At 48.4% G+C, this 18,330-nt stretch overlaps 7 protein-coding genes across 7 annotated transcripts; 4 read left to right on the top strand and 3 right to left on the bottom strand.

The window, feature by feature from the left end:
* The first annotated feature begins 8 nt into the window (after positions 1-8).
* Positions 9-1,508, top strand: ASPGLDRAFT_181322 (DUF3429 domain-containing protein). Its single transcript, XM_022542992.1, has 5 exons — positions 9-84; positions 212-456; positions 512-556; positions 622-846; positions 914-1,508. The coding sequence occupies exons 2-5, from the start codon at positions 229-231 to the stop codon at positions 1,340-1,342; spliced, it is 927 nt and encodes a 308-aa protein (XP_022395838.1). The 5' UTR covers positions 9-84; positions 212-228; the 3' UTR covers positions 1,343-1,508.
* Positions 1,509-3,277: 1,769 nt separating this feature from the next.
* Positions 3,278-5,566, top strand: ASPGLDRAFT_1063549 (glycerol kinase). The gene is made up of 4 exons (XM_022539508.1): positions 3,278-3,836; positions 3,892-4,886; positions 4,961-5,127; positions 5,197-5,566. The coding sequence occupies exons 1-4, from the start codon at positions 3,568-3,570 to the stop codon at positions 5,449-5,451; spliced, it is 1,686 nt and encodes a 561-aa protein (XP_022395837.1). The 5' UTR covers positions 3,278-3,567; the 3' UTR covers positions 5,452-5,566.
* Positions 5,567-6,326: 760 nt separating this feature from the next.
* On the bottom strand, positions 6,327-8,556 carry ASPGLDRAFT_137421 (i-AAA protease YME1; the record flags this gene model as incomplete). The annotated part of the gene is made up of 2 exons (XM_022541530.1): positions 6,327-6,749; positions 6,805-8,556. 2 exons carry the CDS (start codon positions 8,554-8,556, stop codon positions 6,327-6,329), a joined length of 2,175 nt encoding a protein of 724 aa, XP_022395836.1.
* Positions 8,557-9,103: 547 nt separating this feature from the next.
* Positions 9,104-10,856, top strand: ASPGLDRAFT_159465 (uncharacterized protein). The gene is made up of 2 exons (XM_022542437.1): positions 9,104-9,168; positions 9,240-10,856. The coding sequence occupies exon 2, from the start codon at positions 9,374-9,376 to the stop codon at positions 10,460-10,462; it is 1,089 nt and encodes a 362-aa protein (XP_022395835.1). The 5' UTR covers positions 9,104-9,168; positions 9,240-9,373; the 3' UTR covers positions 10,463-10,856.
* A 268-nt stretch (positions 10,857-11,124) lies between these two features.
* Positions 11,125-12,879, top strand: ASPGLDRAFT_1063230 (mannose-1-phosphate guanyltransferase). The gene is made up of 5 exons (XM_022539507.1): positions 11,125-11,216; positions 11,271-11,314; positions 11,379-11,525; positions 11,582-12,458; positions 12,512-12,879. The coding sequence occupies exons 1-5, from the start codon at positions 11,210-11,212 to the stop codon at positions 12,529-12,531; spliced, it is 1,095 nt and encodes a 364-aa protein (XP_022395834.1). The 5' UTR covers positions 11,125-11,209; the 3' UTR covers positions 12,532-12,879.
* A 301-nt stretch (positions 12,880-13,180) lies between these two features.
* Positions 13,181-15,245, bottom strand: ASPGLDRAFT_62001 (uncharacterized protein; the record flags this gene model as incomplete). Its single annotated transcript, XM_022548503.1, has 2 exons — positions 13,181-13,887; positions 15,181-15,245. 2 exons carry the CDS (start codon positions 15,243-15,245, stop codon positions 13,227-13,229), a joined length of 726 nt encoding a protein of 241 aa, XP_022395833.1. The 3' UTR covers positions 13,181-13,226.
* Positions 15,246-15,875: 630 nt separating this feature from the next.
* ASPGLDRAFT_52898 (uncharacterized protein) lies at positions 15,876-17,345 on the bottom strand. Its single transcript, XM_022547859.1, has 2 exons — positions 16,629-17,345; positions 15,876-16,540 (listed from the first exon to the last, which is right to left on the bottom strand). The coding sequence occupies exons 1-2, from the start codon at positions 17,097-17,099 to the stop codon at positions 16,010-16,012; spliced, it is 1,002 nt and encodes a 333-aa protein (XP_022395832.1). The 5' UTR covers positions 17,100-17,345; the 3' UTR covers positions 15,876-16,009.
* Between the last annotated feature and the right edge of the window lie 985 nt (positions 17,346-18,330).

Genomic DNA, 18,330 nt, shown 5'->3' with positions numbered 1-18,330 from the left:
TATCACGGCAATGATCTCAAGATTCGTTTGACCTCGACCACCAAATCTCCACTCCTACGAGTCGCTACTCGAGTCAATTGCTGGGTAAGAGACATCTTCCATGCTCCCCTGTGTGCCTTCTCCATATTCTACCAAGTCGATCGGGTTCTATTTCCGCTGTTTATGCCTCTCCGAGCGTTCCAGAGATTCTAACTCGGCATTCAAAAACTAGCAGAAGCAAATCCCGCCATGCTCTACAGAACGACCGCTGCTCGCTCTGCCCTCAGGGCCCTCTCGAGCTCCAATATCTCGGTGGCTCGCTCGGCTGTCGCCAACAATGTGTTCAAGGCGCAGTTGACATCCTCCGCGCGTTATCCCGCTCGGCCGATGCCGTCGCCCACCATGGCGCTGGCTGCTCGCAAGCCTGTGACCACTGCGCTTATCCGCCACGCCTCTTCTGCTTCAGGTAGCGGCAACGTTAGTGAAGCTATTGTCGCATTGGTGCGGGTGAATCGCTGATCAATATGTATAGGAAGAGGATGACCCCGACATGATGGCTGGTATGAAGTCCGACGCGGTACGTTAGCTTGCTACCTTGAAGCTCCCATTGGACTACGCAAGCTAACGTGGGATCGTGTTTAGAAAGTCATCAAGGACACCTTCAGCCTTGAGGGCGTTCCCAAGGAGGCTATGTTCCTCGGCTTGGCTGGTGTGATCCCCTACCTTGCTACCTCTCTCCAGACCGTCTACCTCTCGTACGAAATCAACCGGGCCACCACTACTGGTGACGGTCTCCTCCTCTCCGGCGACACCGCTGAGTTGTTGCTGCACTTGCTCGAGCCTGTGCAGGTCGGCTACGGTGCTGTGGTGAGTAGACAAATTAAGGTTTAAACTTTATGGACAGCAAGGAATTGACATCAGGAACCATGATTAGATCCTTTCTTTCCTCGGAGCCATCCACTGGGGTCTCGAGTGGGCCAGCTACGGCGGCAAGATCGGCTACAAGCGCTATGCGGCCGGTGTTCTGGCACCTGCCGTGGCCTGGCCGACTCTGCTGCTCCCCGTTGAGCACGCACTGATCAGCCAGTTCCTTGCGTTTACCTTCCTGTACTACAGCGACGCCCGTGCTGCGGCGCGTGGCCACGCTCCCTCGTGGTACGGCATGTACCGGTTCGTGCTGACCTTTGTGGTCGGTGCCAGCATTGTGGCCACTCTGATTGGCCGTGAGCAGATCGTCAACACCATCACCTCGGAGCACACCATCAAGGACAAGATTAACGCTCTTCTGTTCCTGCAGAAGAAGGAGAAGGAGGAGGCTGAGGCCCGTCGCCGGGCCGAGCTTGGCCAGGAGGAGGAAGAGTAAGGGCGTGCATCCGCATTGAGAGAAGTGGATTTTGTAGTTTAAAAGATATGCGTGTGATAATTGTAGATTATGCGATCGACCGCCGCTAATTTCATTTGTTGATGCCACTCTAGTATATGGATTATGTAGTATAACGGAGATATATATATATATCGTACCTTATCATTGGCCATTCAACGACAAGACAATAGACGTGCACAGATCAGTATACTCGCACAGGCATAATAGCCCAGGCACAAGCATAACGCCAAAATAACCACTAACTTCAATGGAACATTCGATAACACTTCTCCCAACCCAACCCCAACCCCGAACCTCATCCTCCGAACAATCCCCCGTCCTCCGGAGAAGCACTGACCAAGACCTCTCCGACCAGTGCCAATAAATGGGGACTCCACAGTCCATCATCTGACCCAAATCCCTCTGCCCAAGTGAACAAAACCGGAATAAGCACACAGATTTTGATACATAAGCACGGCTCCACCTGCAGATCAACGTCGTCAGATGACCACTGGTTATGATACAGGGAGTAAGCAGGTTGAGTACTCTGTAGGAGTGGGAATGAATGTATAGTACATAGTATAGCAATGCGCCAAGATAGGATTGACTTCCAAGAACATGCCTACAGCAATTGAGTCGGATCCGAGGAGTACCTGACACTACAAATAAAGGGAACCGAAAACGGGAAGTGAATACAAACACGTAAAAACTAGATGATCCCGTGACAAGCCAACTGGACCCGAGCCCGCGGGACTAAGCTCAATTCACTAAAATATCTCCGTAAATCGGGGGCTCATGACCAGAAAAAAAAGAAGGAAAAAAGAAAAATAGCCGGGTCTAGATCGAACTCCTGGGATTGCATTCTGGCCAGGGACCAGTCCCGTAAGGGCCAACGGGGAAGTCATGTGCTTGATCGGCTTGCATACATGTTCCAGGGAGTTCTGTGCATACTCTATTCTATACCAGGGCTTCTATTATTTCTATTATTCTACGAGTGAGTACTCAATTGCATCGGTATAAGATGATATGATAATTGTCTCTTATAATCGTGAATAAGCACTCTATACTTGTACTACTCCGTACTCCGTACTGTCCCCAGACTCCAAACCGTGGATGGGTCCAGATGATGGATGTCATGTGGGCAGTCGGAGCCACCGCCAACTATTCAGGGATACCCGATACCCTGTACGATACTCGTACAGGTCCTTGTACTCGGTTTCATTCCATAGAAATTTCTACAATTTTGATAGCAATTCTATATAAATAACAGATAGCATCTATCATTTACTCTGTACATAGTACTGGTAATCTGTAAAATAAAAAGCAAGGGGAAGGGGCTGGTGCTGACGAAGGTCACCGGGTCAGATGACCAGAAAAAAAAAAAAAAAAAAAGACGAGCCAAGGACAGTAGTGGGAATAGTGATAATGATAGAATCGATGATTCCCCCACGCACCCACTTGTATCTGTACATAGTAGTATATGTTCATGTACGTGTCTCTACGGAGTACAGGCTACTCTTAAACCCGCTGTCTCTTCACTTTTCTCTTCTTGTTCTCTCAATTTTCTTCTCTCCTTCTCCCCGTCTGTTCTTCTATCCGTCTATCTGTCCCTTGGTACCTTTCTACTTGTCGCCGCCGCCGTGACCTCATAGTTCCTATCACCACCAGTATCCTCCGTACACAGAAGTACCAGTACAGGACCAGTACCAGGATAAACTGCCAGGATCCACGAATTTCACCGAAGACACGAAATAATTCCAGAAATCTGTGTTCTTTCTTCACAGTTGCACGTCACGCACTATACTAGGATACTAGGACTGCTGCCCTGTTGTCCCCCGACCCTCCGATCTCCAGTCACTGGTACGTCACTCTGGCCCAGTTTGGAGGGACCATTATTTGACTGGGCACTCAACAAGGACACACACGCACTCGCAGTTGGGTTCGTGTCATCATATCTTGTCTTTTCCCTTCTTTTTTTTCTTCTCCCCTTCTTCTCTTCTTCTTCTTTTTCTCTTCTTCCTCTCCTCTTCCCTCAATTATCTCCCACTCCTTGATCCGCTCGATTCCTCTACTCGGCTTCTCTCCACGGTGCCCTTTGCCCGCATCCGTAAATTCCTCCTTCCACCACGTCTACTGCTTGTGATCACCGCCTCTTTTCTATCTCCCTTCCTCCTCATTTCACTCTCTTTTTGTAATATTCGGGTCTCTACACACACACCGTCACAATGAGAAACCCCTTTGATATGTCCGAAATCGACAATGCTCTCGAAGAGCAGCAACTCCAATCCCAAGTCGATATCCACGCCTACCAGACCTACGACGGCAATCGCTCGCTGCTTCAAGATGAAAACCGTCGTCCCGATGATCTTAAAAACCGTTTCATCGGTGCTATCGACCAGGGTACCACCAGTTCTCGTTTTATCATCTTCGATTGTACCGGTGTGCCCGTGGCCAAGTACCAGGTTGAATTTCACCAGATCCATGAGCTCCCTGGGTAGGTCTTCTTCATTGCTGTTATTATTCTAGAGAAATGAAACTAACGACACTAGCTGGCACGAACAGGATCCCCTCGAAATGGTCGACTCCGTTTTCACCTGTATCGAAGAAGCCATGAATACCTTCCTCGCCCTGGGTCACTCCGCCTCTGACATCGAAGCCATCGGGATTACCAGTCAGCGGGAAACCACACTATGCTGGGATTGGGAAACCGGTGAGCCCTTGCATAATGCCATTGCCTGGCCCGATACCCGAACAAAGAACCTGGTTCGCGACCTCAAGGAAAGGCCCGGGGCTGATGATCTCGTCAAGCTCTGTGGACTGCCCCTCTCCACCTACCCCTCCTCTGTTACATTAGTCTGGATGCTGGAAAACCTGCCCGAAGTCAAAAAGGCCTACGATGAGGGTCGTCTGGCCTTTGGTACCGTAGACACCTGGTTGCTCTACAACCTCAACGGCGGCCCCGAGGGGAATGTTCATGTCACTGACGTCAGCAATGCCTCTCGGACTATGTTCATGAACCTTGAGACCCTTGACTATGATGACCGCCTCCTTAACTTCTTTGGCATCGATCGCAACAAAATCCGCCTTCCCAACATTCTTCCTTCCTCCGACCGCGATGGCTTTGGCTGCGTCCACTCCGGTCCCTTGGATGGTGTCCCCATCACTAGCTGTCTGGGTGACCAGTCCTCTGCCCTGGTTGGCCACTGTGCCTTTACTCCCGGTATGGCCAAGAACACCTACGGTACCGGTTGTTTCATGCTCTACAATGTTGGTGACAAGCCCGTCGTCTCGAACCACGGTCTGCTCGCCACCGTCGGTTTTCAGATGGGCAAGGGACGCAAACCTGTCTATGCCCTCGAGGGTAGCGTTGCCGTCGCCGGTAGTGGTGTCTCCTTCCTGATGAACAATTTGGGTTTCTTCCGTGATTCGCGCAAGGTCAGTGATCTGGCTGGTAGCGTTCCAGACAGCGGTGGTTGTATCTTTGTCACGGCCTTCAGTGGTCTCTTCGCCCCGTACTGGATTGATGATGCGCGTGGAACTATCTGTACGTTTCCCTCTTTATTCCGCTTTTTTTTTTTTTTTTTTTTTTTTTTTAAACGTTTTTTCTAACTTTCGCAGTCGGTATTACACAACACACTCAGCGTGGTCATATTGCCCGCGCGACAATGGAAGCCGCTTGCTACCAGACCAAGGCCATTCTCGATGCGATGGAAAAGGACAGTGGGCATAAGTTGGCCGATCTGGCTGTGGACGGTGGTATGAGTAACTCGGATATCTGTATGCAGGTATGTCGCACGTCCCATTTACCTTACATTGCATCTACGATCAAATTAACTAACTCAACGGTCTGACAGACCCAAGCCGACCTTATCCAAATGCCCGTGCAACGTCCCTCGATGCACGAAACCACGGCTCTTGGCGCCGCCATTGCGGCTGGATTCGCCATTGACATCTGGAAGGACTACTCGGAACTCAAGGACATGGACCGTGCCAACCGGACAACCTTTACCCCGCACGTTTCCGAGGCCCAGAGTGCGCGACTGTACAAGCGCTGGACCAAAGCGGTTGACATGGCGCGTGGTTGGATGAACCCAGTGGACGGTGAATAAACAATCCAACCACTACAGAACGAAAGGAAAGAAAAGCAAAAGCAAAAAAAAAAAAAAAAGTCCTGCATGGATGATCCGTCGTGTTTCCCCATCCTTCGAATGAGTTGATGGCATTTGAGCGTTTTTATTCCCGTTTATTTTACTTGTGTTCGTGTTTCGGGGTTATGGGTTTCTTCCGGTCATTCAAGATGGGGGGAGGTCTCTTTTGGATACCCGGTGTAATGTCATGTCATCCGACAGATGCTGAAGAGTGCGTTTTACTTGTGTAAATATATTCATACATACAATTTATAGATAGACATGCATACTTTCTCACTCTCGGTTCGTCGTAGCTGTACAGGGATTATATTCATGACGTCATAGCCCCGCCACGAGACCAGCCCCACGGACGCCACAATCAAGTACATAACTAGTTATCAAGGGCTTCCATTATTAATAGATTTGGCATCGGGGAGATCATGACACCATTTTTCTATTTCGGTGCACTGACGTTTACCAAGGGTTATCAGATGAATTGGTAGAGAACATGGGATGTTAGGTTTGTATGTCTCCAGGGTGGTACAATATATACTTTTGAACATAGCTATTGTGCTAAAGTAAAAGTAAAATATATAATAAGCTCAAGAGCTGGCATTGTATTTTACACGAGAAAGGCCAAACCAAACAAGCAAAAGTCTTCTCTATTCGAAAAGAGTCTCGATAAACATATAAAAACAAGCTATGTAGATCTAATCCAATCCAATGAACAAGCCAACCAACCACATCATGCCATGAGCGTCACAAAAGGAAAAATTTGATATCGAAAAGGCAAAAGGAAGAGATCATAAAAAATGAACACGAAGAAAATTCACACAAGAAAAGAGAAAAGAAACAAACTATGCCCCATCAGCAGCCTCGCCCGTACCCGTTGTCGACCCAGGCCCAGGAGGATGATGAGTATTTGACAACCCAGGGGCCGCCTGTAAACTCTCCGGCAACATAAGTGGAGCCGACGGCGTGGACTCGAGTTTATCTAGCTTCTCGCCCTTCAGGACACGTTCCATTTCCTCCTTGGTGAGGGTTTCGTATTCTATGAGGGCTTTGGTGAGGACTTCGAGTTCGTGGCGCTTTTGGGTGAGGATGGTTGTGGCGCGGGCGCGGCCTTCTTCAACGAGGCGGCGGACTTCGCCTTCGATTTCTTGCTTTGTTTCCGAGGAGAGGCGGTCGTAGTTGCTAGAGAGGTCAACGTTGCCGAGTTTCTTAGAGTAGCCGAAGCGGGTTACGAGGTTGAAGGCCGTGTTGGTGGCATTTTGGATGTCCTGTTGAGATTATTAGCATGGTTCAATCTTCTATCAAAGAGGTGGGGGGACGTACTGATGAGATTCCGCTGGTCACCTTGTCGGCTCCATAGATCAGCTCTTCTGCCGCTCTACCACCCATCGACACATCGATATCGGTCAGGTATTCCGTGTAGTTTCGAGAAACCGTGTCCATCTCCGGCAAGAAGTGCGTAATACCCAGAGCCATGCCACGGGGAACAATGGTAATCTTGTACAGTGGCATAGACGAATGTGTGAAGTACGCAACAAGCGCATGGCCGGCCTCGTGGTATGCCGTCGAGAGCTTGTCCTTGTCCTGAACAACCCGGCTGCGAGCTTCCGCACCCATCATGATCTTGTCCTTGGCCCAGTCAAAGTCCCTTGGCCCAACCTTGTTCTTGTGATCCCGGCTGGCCTTGATAGCAGCCTGGTTGACCAAGTTCTCCAGTTCCGCACCAGAGAAACCGGGAGTACCGCGAGCGAGAACTGCCAGGTCGACATCCGTGCCAATTTGTACGTCCTTCATGTGGTGTCTCAGAATATCAATCCGCCCGCGCACATCCGGAAGATCCACGACGACCTTGCGGTCGAACCGACCAGGTCGAGTCAAGGCCTTGTCCAGTAGCTGAGGATAGTTGGTCGCACCAATGATGATCACGCCTTCAGTTTGCGAAAACCCGTCGAGCTCGGTAAGCAGTTGGTTCAGAGTCTGTTTCACGTATGCCGCATCCCGTTCGTTTCTCTTGGCACCAATGGCATCCAGTTCGTCAATGAAGATGATAGCAGGTGACTTGGTCCGCGCCTGAGAGAAGAGTTCTCGCACACGCTTAGCACCAACACCCACGTACACTTCGTCAAATTCAGATCCAGACATGTAGAAAAATGGGACGCCAGCTTCACCAGCGACAGCACGAGCAAGCAAAGTCTTTCCGGTTCCAGGAGGTCCAACGAGAAGAACACCCTTAGGCAGCTTACCACCAAGCGAAGAGAATCGTTCCGGGTTCTGCAAAAATTCAACCAGTTCCTGAAGATCATCCTTGGCTTCGTCACATCCATGCACATCACTAAACCGGACATTCTGCTCCTGAGGCTGTGCTTCGTTGTTCTGCGGACCCTTGATGTTCTTCAGAACCCCAGTAGTTTCAACCAGAATGGCGACCAAGATGAGAGACATGTACGTGAGAAAACCGAACCAGAACAAAAACTTGATCCAGCGGAAAACAGCACTTCCCAGCGACTCCTCGACCACAACGTACAACGGAGATTCTTTCGCTCCGGTGCCGCCTTGTTTGGCCGCGAGTCCAATTTGTCCACCGTGACTGTTCCGTGCCGCGACTGCTTGTCCGATTGCCTGAAGCTGTTCCGGGTTGACATTCTGATTCTGGCCTGCGAATGACCCTGCCGCAACGTCTCCGCCCATGCTCTGCGTAGCCTTGAGGAAAATCGAGTCGGTCACGGGGTTGGTGGCAAAGTTACCACTGCGATAGCGTTCGACGATGATAGCCGGCATGTTAGCCTGAAGCAAAGCCTGGTAGAAAGTAGCCTGCGCATTTGCACTGTTCGGATTGTTGTTCGCGGTCTTTTCCTTTTGCGCCAATAGATTGTGGGACGGTCCTCCAAATAGAAACCTTTGTTGTATCCTCGAAATGGAATTGACCTTGGGTAGCTGACGGAAACGATTCAAACTGAGCGGAGTTAACGACGAGTAAGGACGGGAGACGAGAGAGCCGTTCTGGAACGGTTTAGTCGGAAGAGGAGAGATGCGCTCGAGCTTCCTCCATGGTGAAGCAGTGAGGAAGGTTGACATCAAAGGCCAGACCCCCGACGTAGTAGCGGCTGCAAAGTTCTGTTTGGTAAAGCCAAGCTTGTCAGTATACAGAAAGTACCGCAGTGAAGAGAGCATGAAGGTAATCCTTACCGGCCTGAGAACCGGGGCTTGGAGAGCCATTGTCGTCTGAAGCAGAGCGGCGCTTGGCCGCGGCAATCGATGGAAATGTACCGCTTCGGAGAAGACCCCAGAAGAGATTGTAGGAAGAGAATGTGTCAATCAGTCAAGAAAGAACGAACCTGCCATCGCAAAAAACCTCACGATGACAATAACAGCGCTTGACAGAGACAAGACAGGGAGGATGGAGTGGGCTGCAGGCGACAATGGGCTGTCTTGGTCTCCGCGGTGGCCTCAATTCGGGTGTTGCGGATTAGTCATAGGGCGGGATTTGCCACTGTGGCTCGCGGCACTCGCCGTAGGCCACGTTAATATCACGTGTTAATTCCTTAGGCAACTATAGAATCGTCCAGAACAAACGACTCGCTTTGGACGACACCTTTGGTGTAGCACAACTTGGCTTTTGGGGCTTTGGGGGCTTTTGGGGCTTTTGCACGATAATACGGACGGCGGGATACAATGGGATGCCTTCGAGTAAGTGCAACTGTGGCTCAGCCGGGTCCTGACTACTGTTCCTGGGTTCCGTGGTACTAACGAAAAATCAGTAGGCCTGGTTGCGATGATATGACACTGACGAATGCAAGAAACATATCGTCGTCTGTGTCATAATCGAATCAAAGGACCACGAAAAGGCTCAGTTACTTAATGGCCTCTTGGCTATATATTTGCTTCCCTAAGCATGTCCACGAGGGTCATTCTTCTCATGGGAGCTCCCACATTCAAAAGCCTACAGTGGGATGAAGACAAGCTCCTCAATACCCCAGTATCCCCATTCCACGGCCCCGACAGCCATCTTCAGGAAACCTGGCCTTTCCCAGACGACCATCCGATAAAATGGCGCCTGTTGCAGCAAACCCCTGCAAAGGAACAGGCACATGATGATACTGAATCGGAACCGAATTGCAATGCGATGTTTTTCACAACGGAAGGTCTTACAGACACAGCGGGGACGTATTCAGTTCTCTCCCAGTTCTATGACCATTCTTTTGTCGTCCATGAAACTTCCGAAGTTTCCGTACCAATGTCTTTCTCGCAGAACTTTTCTCTCCAAGAGAGTGGTCTCTGGGTAGACAGTACCATGACTTCTAGCGCATCGAGTTCCAGTAGTAAGCAAGATGGTTCGGGACAACCGTCTTTTATACCCATCCAGGGACATGTCGGCGATCTCCAGGACATCCCCAGCGCAAGCTACCTACGTTCTATTGTACCTCAGACAGTGACGGTGAATCTCATTGTGGGAATCATTACAATCCACCCACCTCGTCGCGTGATTACCCGGCAATGGAAACGAGAAGTGGACATTGTCGAAATGGTGGTCGGGGATGAAACACGCAGTGGCTTTGGTGTCACGTTCTGGGTTCCTCCCGAATCTGGGCGTACTGGCAATAACAACAGCAAGAATGACGGGCTGGGACAATCTTTGGCTGGTCTGCGGCCGCGTGATATTGTACTTCTCCGCATGGTCGGATTGAGTTCATTCCGGGAACGGGTGTACGGACAGAGCCTACGCAAGGGGGTTACCCAAATCGATCTGCTCCACCGCCAACGGGTAGATGCTACAGACGCAGGAGGGATCTATGGCCTGCGACGTCTGCTTGACACCGGCCACGACGGAGAAGACCCGGTGGTAGTCAAGGCCCGCCGCGTGCGGGAGTGGATCCAACGCTTTGTATTGGCGCCGGAACCAGCAGGCGGTGATGAGGCTGGGGGGATGCGTCGCATGAAACGTGGCCAGACACTGCCTCCGGATACGCCAGAAATGGTATAACGGCCCCGGAGTATATATAACTGCATCGCTTTGGTTTCCTTTTCTTCTGTTCGGCAGGGGGGCTTGGTGTGCATGTGAGTCATGATGTGCAATAGATGAGGTGGGATGACATCGACAGCATGCAATGACGGTCCGGTCACTTGAGACGGGCATTATGCCATCTTACATACGTTGGGCATCGTCACTAGCAATTGCAGAGAGCTGTTGTTGAATGTATGAAGTAGTGGTGTATTTGTATAGATCGCATAGAGATACTGTATGCGGGAGTCGGCGGGCTGCAGACCATGAAACAACACAAAAACCAACCATGGAGTTATATAGAATTTAAAGATCAAGTAGACGGAAAAATGAGATTCAATGCAAGACAAGACAATCCTTCTCCAGGGGTGGCGCGAATGCAAACGTGTAGCCTGGCCCAATAATAGCTGTAACAGAAAATTAAAGAGACCACCTAATATCTCTTCCTCGGATGCCCGTTTCCCCTTTCTCTCTCTCCTCTCTCTCACTTCCTTTTCTCCATTCCACCTTTCTGCACTTCATTTATTCATCCTTTTTTTCTCTCTATCAATCAATTAATTGTTTATTGTGTTATACCATCGTCAATTGTCTACCGGTTCTCTCCCGTTTCCTGTAGCGCTTCTTTAACCTGTCGCTCGTTCCTGGCAACACCTCATACAACAAACCCCTCCTCCTTCGCCTCATACCAACTGCTATACTTAATATTCACCCCATTTTAATACTATCAATATGAAGGGTACGTGCTATTCACGTCTTCCTGGTCATTGCGCCGCTAACGCCACTTCTATAGCTCTCATTCTTGTCGGAGGTTTTGGAACCCGTCTGCGCCCTTTGGTATTGTTCCCCGCCGAGAATAAACTGATGCCTGCGCCCGTGCTAATCGTACTCGTCGAATTAGACCCTGACGCTCCCCAAACCCCTGGTCGAGTTCGGAAACCGGCCTATGATTCTGCACCAAGTCGAGAGCTTGGCTGCTGCAGGTGTGACCGATATTGTGTTGGCTGTCAACTACCGTCCGGATGTTATGGTCTCGACCCTCAAGAAGGTGCGCTTTCTATTCTTTACGTTCTTACAACCAACATGCGCTGACTGCTTTCTCAGTATGAGGAACAATACAACGTCCGTATCGAATTCTCTGTCGAATCCGAACCCCTGGGCACCGCTGGCCCCCTGAAATTGGCCGAGAAGATCCTGGGCAAGGACGACTCGCCGTTCTTCGTCCTCAACTCCGATATCATTTGTGACTTTCCCTTCAAGGATCTCGCAGAATTCCACAAGCGTCATGGTGATGAGGGAACCATCGTCGTCACCAAGGTGGATGAGCCCTCCAAGTACGGTGTCGTCGTCCACAAGCCTCACCACCCATCGCGCATCGACCGTTTTGTCGAGAAGCCGGTTGAGTTCGTCGGTAACCGAATCAACGCCGGTATCTACCTCCTGAACCCCAGCGTTCTCAACCGCATCGAACTGCGCCCGACCTCCATCGAACAAGAAACCTTCCCAGCCATCTGCAAGGACGGTCAACTCCACTCCTTCGACCTCGAAGGTTTCTGGATGGACGTTGGCCAACCTAAGGACTTCCTTAGTGGTACCTGCTTGTACCTCAGCTCCCTCGCCAAGCGCAATCCCAAGCTGCTCGCATCCAACTCCGAGCCTTATGTTTTCGGAGGCAATGTTATGGTGGACCCGACCGCCAAGATTGGCAAGAACTGCCGCATTGGGCCGAACGTGACAGTTGGACCGAATGTCGTGGTGGGTGATGGCGTGCGTCTGCAGCGCTGTGTACTCCTGGAGAACAGCAAGGTCAAGGACCACGCTTGGGTCAAGTCGACCATTGTTGGCTGGAACAGCTCCGTAGGCAAGTGGTCTCGCTTGGAGAATGTCACTGTTCTCGGTGACGATGTCACCATCGCGGACGAAGTCTATGTCAACGGTGGTTCCATCTTGCCGCACAAGAGCATCAAGCAGAACATTGATGGTGAGTTGTCTTCGTTACTATGGCTATATTGACAGCCGCTAACCCGAATCCAGTTCCTGCCATTATCATGTAAAACCCCCTCACTCTCACGCCGCCACGTCCTCCGAATACTTCACCTCAATTCAGCTTCCCTATACCTCTCTCGACAGTCCTGATGCATGGAACCGGAGTCCGTTATTTCTATTATTATCTATTATTACCTATTATCTTCGTTTCGATTCGTCGCCTTCCTCGCGCCTTCGCAAGTCTTGATGATCATGGGGGTGTGCGTGCATGTGGATTGACGTCTTTTCTCCTAAGCCTTTTTAGTAGTCATTTAAAACATACGTTTCCCCTTTGCCCTAGTTCTATCTGTTACCACTGGCATTCAGCCAACTTCCTATATTCATTACTATTCTCTCTCCCCTCTGACATGGCAGCTCGATGCTGTTCAATATGGCGAGAATTGTCTTATTGCGCTTGTTTGTCACTTTGCGTTTGTCTTCTTGAATGCTGTGGGCAAGTTGATATCGCACTACTGTTTCCTTTTAATGATGTACGCTGGTATGGGGTTTTGGAATGTAAAACGAGGACTTATGAATTCATATTCCTTTGACTTTCATTCTTCGATTGGTAGTAAAATGACCTGCTGTTTTAGAAAACTGGGCGCTTATTTCAATCCCCACGGAACCATATAACAAAGCATCGAACACACCTAGCAGTGGCTGGGTGTATACCGCTAACCCTCGAGCATGAAGCTGTATACACAACGTCTCATTATTTACCACATTAGATATCAGAAGGCCAGATTGACCCAAGAATTGCCTCGTCCGTTACAGGTTTATCAACGTCAAACTTGGCAGTCATTAATACTTCCTGCAACGCCCCATTGAAAAGCCGCCTGTGCGCAGCTTTAGTCCCCTCCCACTCCTCTGGCGGCACCCATCCATCAGTCGCAGTATCAAGCAAGCCCGATAGGTCCCGTCTCAGATCCTGCGCTGCTACAAAGAGCCTATACTCCTTCTCATGATCCACGAGTTTCTTTGACGAAGGTAAAAGTAAAGCGAATAGACATCCTCCTGCAAACCCCAGTTGTTTCCAACGTTGAGCAGTCTCAATCAACTCGTGACGTAGGGCTACAGCGCCATCCTTCCACATTCTGTAGCTGTAACGAAAGGGTCGAAGAAGATTCTCGTCCATCAGTCTAGGTCCGGAGACGGTGGGTGTGTGGAATTGGGAGCAGAGATTGAATGCGTGAGCGTATATCTCGTCTCCTGTTGCGAAATCCGGTATCTCGTCGCTATACCAGAACGCCGGTTCGATGCTGGCGGATTGCCAGTCGATGATGGCTGTGATTGTGGAGAGGGGTCGTCTTCTGAGACGAAGATATTTCTTTTGTAGAGGTCTGGGTGGGATAATGCTGGTGTTGCGGAGGCTTTTATTCGGGGATCTACCATATTTAGGGTAAGCACCAAAAATATATATATAGATATAAATAAAAAATTGGGGACTATGAAGGTGCTGGTCAGAGAAACGCATGGTGATCCACATCAGGTGGCAGGTATTCTTCGGGATGCGATGCTGTGCTCCCTTTTAAGTCAGCCAGTCCTAACTTTGTGAAGGCGGGGGGGGGGGGGGGGGGACACCGGGAGATCTGATTCCTTCTACCATGTCCATAGTATTTTAGAGCGTTTTTTGTTCTTTACAATGTACAGTATATAATCGAACTACAGTATGCCTTAGCCGTTTAAACAAGGTATATTGCTTACCTTACATGGCTACATGACGCATTAGCATCAGTATAGGCATGGAAAACTTGTGAAAATGAGACAAGAGCACGACTTGAAGTCAGCGCTGGGTTCCACAGAGTGATGCCCTAGAAGGACGCAATTTGTACTGTTGACAATTCTAGGCCATAGCTGTTAGAGTATAGTTGGAGTGTGGACTTATGTATTCATTTGTACCTGTATCTGTAACGACCTGTAGTAGGAATGATATGAAACTAAAGGTGATTGGATTGTTGAGAGGAGCGCTGAGCTCGGCTAATAGTTATAACTAGTAATCTACGTGTACTGTTAAGACGGATGTGAAGAGGATAGCTCGGAGGAATCAGGGAGTTCAATAACCTAACTGCACGAGGCTATAGTGATAGGAGAATTTTAGTGCTATATGGAGATGATATTGATTGTCTATCTACCACTGCAATGATAGAACGACTACATAGCCAACTCTCACGTATGGCTATGGAGATTGCTGGCTCGCTAATCGGGCCAACTATTGGTCCGTTGGATATATCAATGATGAGCGACGCCGCACATTTAGATAGACAAGCACTCTGTGGTGTTCTCCGCCTCTGATTGGTTGGCTCAGTTGACTGCTCTGTTTTCTGCTAGTATGCTCTCCGCCTTCCTTTCTGCTGCTACTCTCCCTCTGCTGCAAAGCACCTTGAAGAATCTGACAAGAACAGCACTGGTGCGTGTGCTTTCAATAACATCGGTGATAATCTCATGTTCCAAATTTTGATATCGCTCGGGGCCATATGTGTCGATATAATCTCCCGGTTGAACGCCTGTCGTCTGTTTAAAGAGCACATTGTTGAATTTCCTCCACGACTGGATGAAGTTTTGGTCTCGTTTTGTAGAGTAATGTGTCGATTCTTGTATCTCCGGGAGAGCCCCGTTCGGTCCACGGACAATGGCAGTCAGTTCAAGAACTGGTGATGTCGTAGACTGCATTCACGTACATACTCGAATGTAGACAAAGCGCGGCGTGGAATTGTGGACGGACGAGATCCCAAGCAAAGACCATCTTCTGGTCTTTCCAAGCGCCCTTCCGACTTTAAAACTCGAACGTTTTTGTTATGGCAGATGTTCGAGCCGGTGTAAAATTTGCCAGGTTCCTTATTACCATTGGCCATACTTAATCATTTTCTTAAGCTTCCTGAACTCGTGTAATCAACTCAAACCCAAAGGGAGAAGAAAGCTTTAGAAGAATTATGATAAGCAAGTAAGATAAAGTGAGAAGAAAAAGAAGAGAAGGTAGAATAATTTGAATGAGGATAATAGACTACTTCGAATCGATTTTGAGCCATTTGCTCGCTACGAAAGTCTACAAGGACGAGAAGATGCTCTTTACTGACAATAAATAAATAGGTGACGATGAAGCAGAACAATCACAACTTTCCCATTTAGATGGAGGGATTTGAATGGGCTTACCTGGAGATGTTGATATTCATTATTACTATCTGGTTTGTATATATACGTATTATTGATGCTGTTGACCAATGGATTTTGATGTAATCCCTAGCACGTTGACATCATGAATATAATGACAGACGTTCCATTCAGTTGGTGAGGGTATTCATACTTAAGGCAGGATTCGTATAAATACGCAGAGGGACAGAAAAAAAAGCTAAATTGATTATATTCAGAAATATGAGAGAGGTAGATAAGTAGCTTGACTAGAGTAAAGAACTCGTCTGAAGTTGTGTGTACCAGTCCAAAAACTAGATAATGAACTCAAACTTGACTACCACCTTAATAAGGGCACCGAGAATAGCTAGTAAATCAACCTCAAAGACCCTTCAACAAATCCATACTCAGCGATCGTCGCCCACAGGTATACAAATCACGTCCACGCTTCCAAAGTACGGCCAACTTGGCCTTTGCATCGTCGTTGACCTGGGGAACGACATATTCCAACACCAAGTCAATTGCATTGTTGTCACTAAATGCTTCAAGGATGGACTTCTCTGCCCGCAGATTCACTGGGTCATTCGACCACTCAATGTCTTGAAACATCATTCCAAAAATATGAGCCTTCTCATCAGTATCAAAAAAGGCAATCAGGCCTTTATCTTTGCCACCAGTGATCCATTCTTCAGCACAGAGACACTTGATAGCGTCATGGGCGCGTTTCTTGTCCCAAGTATTGTAGCTTTCCGAAGGGAAGGTGTCGATTTTGAGGGTATCAGGGTTAAAGATCCCGCCAAGGATCTTTTGACTAGTGGCTAGTGTGGACAGAGGTTCAACCACAGAGAGGTACTTGTCGATTTTTTGAATATCGGTCTGGAGCTCACTGGAAATAATATCCTTGAGAGCTTTCTGTATCAGAACTTGAGTTTAGCTGTCATGTACAATTTGGATAGAAAATAAACACTTATAAATGAAGAAAAAAGGGAATTCAAAAAACCTTTTCGTTAACGGCCATTTCCATCCGTTTGACATCGTCGTTCGACATTTTTATTCTTGAGCTCCCAATGACCTCCCTGATTGAGGAGATCCGCATCCCAATTGCTTCTCCATTCTGCACCGACTCCGCTAGCAAGTACACCACAATATCCTTGGTGATGCTAGCAGCCACTGCAGTCTTGGCCTCGGCCGATGGCTTCTCATCCTCCGGGGTGGGATGATAACAATCATCTATATTCTTTTGCAGTACCTCGGTTAATGAAGAGGCACGGTGAGCATGCGCATCCTCAAACTTCCTGGACAGAGCCCGTTCCAACTCAACCCATTTTCCATACTCACCGGGTTGCCAAAGGACCTCTTTGGGAAAAATGGATGGACGCCTTAACTCAGCTTCCACTTTGGAAGAGGCTTCTCGTGCATTTTTTCTTTTTGTGTCCGCAGTGAAATCGTGATTGTTGATCCATTGGCCCATTTTGATTTTGGTTTCGGTTGAAAAAAAGAATTATGTGAATTGCAATCAGTAACAAAGTAGAGTTATTATTTTCACAAGGGATAGTGAAATAAAAGGCGAGCTTTATAGTGCAATCCTGACTGTGTCCAGTAGACAATCTCTCGGGAAGGTTTCTAGGATTGATTGGTCCACGTATAAATAATCAGCTGCATTCCGTTATAGATCATACTATCCACACCGCATTCAGAAAGCCAGTAGTATTTGGTTTAAGTGGGGATCAGTCCAATTCAGCTGAAATGAGTGTACAGTCAGGGATTGTTGGTCGCAGCTCTCTGCATGTTCCCCACTGCAACTAGTTAACTAACGTAATCCACGGCCGAGCCGTCCACACGGCCGTCCCGTCCACTTCCTCCGCAACCACCACGAATTTGAAGCTTTGCAACCACTAACACCATTGAATTAAAATATATAACAGACAAAATATCTAGCTATTTATTAGGGCAGCTTCTTATTGTATGCCCAACAGTCCCACAGCCACTACAGCGTGGTGAAGCGCGTTGACGAGGCATAGGTGTAAGCTCATCAACCTGCTCATTAAGCTGTGTATCAAGCTGCTGTATATGCTCACAGCCTTCTTGTACAGAGATAAATAAATCATTCCCTAGAGAAGCACATTTCCTTGCCTTCTTCTTTATTTTACATTCACCTTCAGCTCGTAGAACCTTGATTTCTTGATGAAGAAATAGATTCATATTCATTGCCACCTGTGCAGCCTTCTCAAGATGTTGAATATGAGAGACTGGACTGCTAGAAAGTGTTCTTTTCTTTTGAAGACTTCTCTGTAGGCTTTGAACCTTGTGATCAATCTGGTGAGGATTTTGAGGTGTTTCAAAAGCAGATGATGTTGAGCCTTCAACAAGTAATGGTGGTGTTGGTGTACAAAGTTGAAAGGTGATTTTCTCAAGAACCCAGTCTTGATCAAGAGGTTTGAGCCCAGCTCCTGCAAAGCCATTGCATATATTCCTTGGGAGAAAGACTGCTTCACGTGCAGGAGGATATAGGTATAGAAAATCCTCCTTATCAATGTGGTTATTTCCAGCAACCATCACCCCCTCAACCAATTTGCCATATGCACATTTGAGTGGTCCAAAAACACCAACATCCAGTGGTTGAAGGAGATGAGATGTATGTAGAGGCATACAAAGACAGATGATTGCATTCTCTTTGCAGAAATCATCAAACTCTGCAGTTT

The sequence above is a fragment of the Aspergillus glaucus genome, assembly GCF_001890805.1.
Source record: "Aspergillus glaucus CBS 516.65 unplaced genomic scaffold ASPGLscaffold_34, whole genome shotgun sequence".
Taxonomy (NCBI): Eukaryota; Fungi; Ascomycota; class Eurotiomycetes; order Eurotiales; family Aspergillaceae; genus Aspergillus; species Aspergillus glaucus.
This window is presented reverse-complemented; position numbering and strand designations above follow the sequence as displayed.